General features: G+C 44.7%; 1 protein-coding gene across 1 annotated transcript in view; it reads right to left on the reverse strand.

Moving 5' to 3' along the window:
* The window catches only part of Snrpd1 (small nuclear ribonucleoprotein D1 polypeptide), a 13,492-nt gene extending 9,549 nt beyond the window's left edge, over positions 1–3,943 (reverse strand). Inside the window, exon 1 of the mRNA XM_028759524.1 lies at positions 3,822–3,943. Within this exon, the coding sequence (XP_028615357.1) occupies positions 3,822–3,835 (14 nt within the window). The 5' untranslated portion in view covers positions 3,836–3,943. The remainder of the gene's footprint in view (positions 1–3,821) is intronic.
* Between the last annotated feature and the right edge of the window lie 300 nt (positions 3,944–4,243).

Consider the following 4,243-nt stretch of genomic DNA (forward strand, 5'->3'; position numbering starts at 1 on the left):
ACACACACACACACACACACACACACACACACACACACACACACACACACACACGGAGTGATGCCCACCCTCCTGCTGTAAATAAATACAATTTTTTTTTTGGAGACAGGATTTCTCTGTGTATTGTGGCTGTCCTGGAACTCACTCTACAGATCAGGATAGATCTGAATTTACAGAGATCCTCTGCCTTTGCCTCCTAACAGGATGTGGCACCCTCCACCCTGTTAATAAGTATAATCTTAAAACCAAAGCAAACCACAATAGTTCACCCTTTAATACAGCTCTAGGGAGGCAGAGGCAGGAGGATCTCTGTGAATTCAAGGCCAGCCTGGTCTACACAGTGAGCACCAAGCCAACCAAGGCTTGCTTGCTCACTCGTTCTCTCTCTCTCTCTCTCTCTCTCTCTCTCTCTCTCTCTCTCTCTCTCCCCCCCCCCCCCATCTCAAAGCCAATCATTACCACCAACAAAATCAATTAGTTAACTAAAATACTGAGCAGCAGCACCAAGATCGCTCAGCAGGTAAAAGTACTTGGTACACAGGCTGAGGACCTAAGTTTAATCCCTGAAAGCCTGGTGGAAGGCAAAAACAAATTCCCCAAAATTGTCTTATAACATAGCTGTGCACCTGTTGTGTGCACGAGCACACACAAATAGCAATTAATTTTCTAATGAGCAAAGCTAAGAAAGATTTATGCTTATAATCCTAGCACTTGGGAAGTGGGGGTAGGAGGAACAGAAGTTCAAGGTCACAAGGTCACTCTCTGAAACCAGTCAGGCTGAATGAACTATTTAGAAAGAAAGAAAGAAAGAAAGAAAGAAAGAAAGAAAGAAAGAAAGAAAGGAAGGAAGGAAGGAAGGGAGGAGAAGGGAGGGGAGGGGAGGGGAGAGGAGAGGGGAGAGAGAGAGACAGAAAGGAGGGAGGGAGGAAGGCAGACAAGAAAGAATGAATGAAAAAAAAGAAAAAAGAGGGGAGGCTAGAGATGGTTGAGAGCACAGACTGCTTATTCCAGAGGATCCAAAAGGCAGCTCACAACTCTCTGTAGCTCTCGATCCAGGGTATCCAACACTTTCTTCTGGTCTCCAGACATCAGACAAACATGTTGTGTACAGACAAAACCCTCAAATATATAAAAATGAATCTTTATGAAAATAAAAACAGAAAGGAGTATAACAGGGTCTCAGACCTTAGTAGGCCTCAAGACCTCACCACAACTGATTCCATGATAGAAGTACCATTCAGGCTGTACATAGACAATACCATTTACCAAAACTAAAACAAAGGCCTAGTCCATCAAAGTTCAGTTATGAAAAAGCCTCTAAATGTATTAACCTTGTTTTTTGTGTCTGTAGTTCTGCTTCTGGTTAACTCTTCTTCTTAATTGATGTACGTCAACCCAGGACATGGTTTTTGTGCTTAAAAAGCTTATCTTGAGAAAGGCTCAGTGCTACATTGGGACCCTGAACACCCAATGTAGTCACCGGATGGCTAATAGGCTTTCTGTTGGCTTAAACCCATGTCCAAGAAATACTTAGTTTCTTGTTGAGTTAAGAACTGTTGTAGTTGGCCAGACTGCCATTGAATACCTTTTAAAGTTAGTTGTACACAATTCACAAGATTTCTTTGAATATGTTTTTGAAGTTTTTTGTTTAACGTAAACGGCAGAATAGATAATAGTCTGCTTGAAATTAAAAAATAATCAGTTCAGGAGGAGTTTGTAGAGAAGGCATTTAAGGTTAAAAAATTTTTTTTCCGGACAGCCAGGGCTACACAGAGAAACCTTGTCTCGAAACACCCCCCCCCCCAAAAAAAAATTTTTCCACCTGTTCTGGGGATAGCACCCAGAGAGCTTCTGATAATCACTCTACCTTGAGCTACACCCCCAATTCATTTATATTTGGACTGTAGCATAAGTAGAACGCCTCTACTTGCTCTTTCTTTACTCCCAAATATGAATTTTGCTGTAATTTTTATGTTTCTCTCATTTAAAGGTTCTATTACGATAACTTTGCCAGCATCCTAGGCAGGTCTCACTCTGCTTCTGCTACTGCTGTGATTTGTCCTGCATAGTGCGAAGTATAAAAATTTCTTCTTGCAGGAGAATATTTTTTGCCCTGTGAAAATGGCTGACTTGGTGGTACTTTTGGTGTGGCCTTTGCTTTGTTGTGCACATTAGTTAATGGGACTGTATTGTCCTTTATCCTGTTGCCACCTTGCCCAAACTTAGGAAGTGTGTATGCTTGGCTACTTTTCTTTTAATCCTCTTGTCATTTGATAAGTTGTCAGTTTTCCTAATTTTTCTAAATTAAAATACTTCTCATTATCCAGTTCCTTTGGTTTTCTGTGCAAATAGGGAGAATTTGGATGCTAAAAGGACCCATATACCTTACTGTTTAATGTCCAAGTCTCATTAAGAACAGAATTCACATTCAGATGATGGTGGCCCATTCCTTGAATGCCTGCACTGTCTCTGCATTCAAGGCCAGCGTGCTGTACAGAGGGAGTTCTATGACAGCCAGGGCTACCCAGAAAACAAACAAAAGTAAGAATTCACAAAATGAAGCACTCACTGTAAAATAATTTGAAGTTATGTGTTCCTTGGTCTCTTTTTACTTTTATGTTGAGACAGGGTCTCACCAAGTTGTGCTACCTGACTTAAAATCATTCTATATCCCAGTTGACATTAGATTTACAATCATCCTACCTCTCCCTCCTGAGTGCTGCGATTAAAAGCATGCACTGTCACCAAGCAGCATCTCTCTAGATATCTTAAGGGCATTCTTTAGTAGAAAGTTATCTTCACAAAAGGACCCTGTTCTCTCCGCCTCAATTCTTTCTAAGTGCTGAATTAAGTCTTTGCCACCATGCCTGGCAAAATAATATTTTTAATGTGGTAGTTGAAAGGTTGATTTTCATTAGTTGCTGAAACATTCACCCTGTACTTGGTGTCTGTTACTATAGAAAGGTCATGCTACTTACTTTCATGGGAGAATGGAATAGGTAATATCACTTGTGCAGTTTACTGTAGTGGATGTTAAGAGTTTTTTTGTTTTTCGAGACAGGGTTTCTCTGTGTAGGTAGCCCTGGCTGTCCTGGAACTCACTCTGTAGACCAGGCTGGCCTCGAACTCAGAAATCCACCTGTCTCTGCCTCCCAAGTGTTGGGATTAAAGGCGTGTGCCACCACTGCCCGGCAAAACTAAGTATTTCTAATAATTGGCTTAGATATTATATACCCTGCCTCAGGCTTGGTCTCAAGCCTGTTAGTCTGGAATTAATCAAACCAGCAAACAAGCTTCTAGATAGGCTCCACTTCCGACATCATCTATGCATTCAGGCGAAATTAATTTGTTACCTTCTGCCCCATCCCGGGATTTTGTCTTTCCTGAGTCAGAAGCCTACATTAATGAGTTACATATTTCGTATAACTGGCCAAAACTAGGGGGAATTTAATCTAAAATTTCTTGCAAATCGGCGTCGTTATTTGCAGATAAAACCATGCTAGTTCTAAATCCTTGTCAGTGCGAGTGGTTCGACTCGCTACGAAAACCGGCCACTCCTCCGTTTAAGCCGCCGGATACGAGGCGGGCAGCGGCAGCTCAGCCCCTCCATTCCTGGAGGACCGGCAGGGTCTGAGCGCGCCGGTCCCTCGCCTGGGCTCTGGGCGGCGAGCAGGGTGCGGCGGAACCCGGGCGCCGGAGGCCGTTAACAGGCCGCGCGCACGCGGCTTTCCCGCCACTCTGGGAGCACAGCGGGCTGGCCTCCAAAGCTGGCCCAAACCCTCTACCGGCCGCCCTCGCCCGGCGGGGGGGACCCTCCTCACCTCACGAGCTTCATCCTAGCGGCGTAGCCTTCCTTCTGGTCTGACTGTTCACGGAATTCAGGCTCCAAAGACCCAGGGACTAGGGGTATGAATGGCCGGAAGAGCGCACTGAGGCCTGCGGACGCGCGACGAGAACGCGGAAGCCGCGCTGCCTTCCGGCCTCCGGGAGAGCGACAGCGGCCCCTAGCAACGGGAGGAGTGCTTTGCGCCTTCGGTGGGCGGGAGGGCTGGTGGATCTGCAGGATTCCGAGACCAGTTATGAAATTATTAAAACCAGTTATGAAGGCCTGGAACTTTCACACGTCAAAGGAAGAGAAGTTCTGAGAGAAGTTCTCCAAGATCTGATTTAATCCTTGGGATCCACATGTTGGAAGCTGGAAACTCAGTCCTGCAAGTTGTCCTTAGTTGGCTTGACAACTAAG

This window comes from Grammomys surdaster, unplaced genomic scaffold, assembly GCF_004785775.1.
Source record: "Grammomys surdaster isolate TR1022 unplaced genomic scaffold, NIH_TR_1.0 126298, whole genome shotgun sequence".
In the NCBI taxonomy this organism is placed as follows: Eukaryota; Metazoa; Chordata; class Mammalia; order Rodentia; family Muridae; genus Grammomys; species Grammomys surdaster.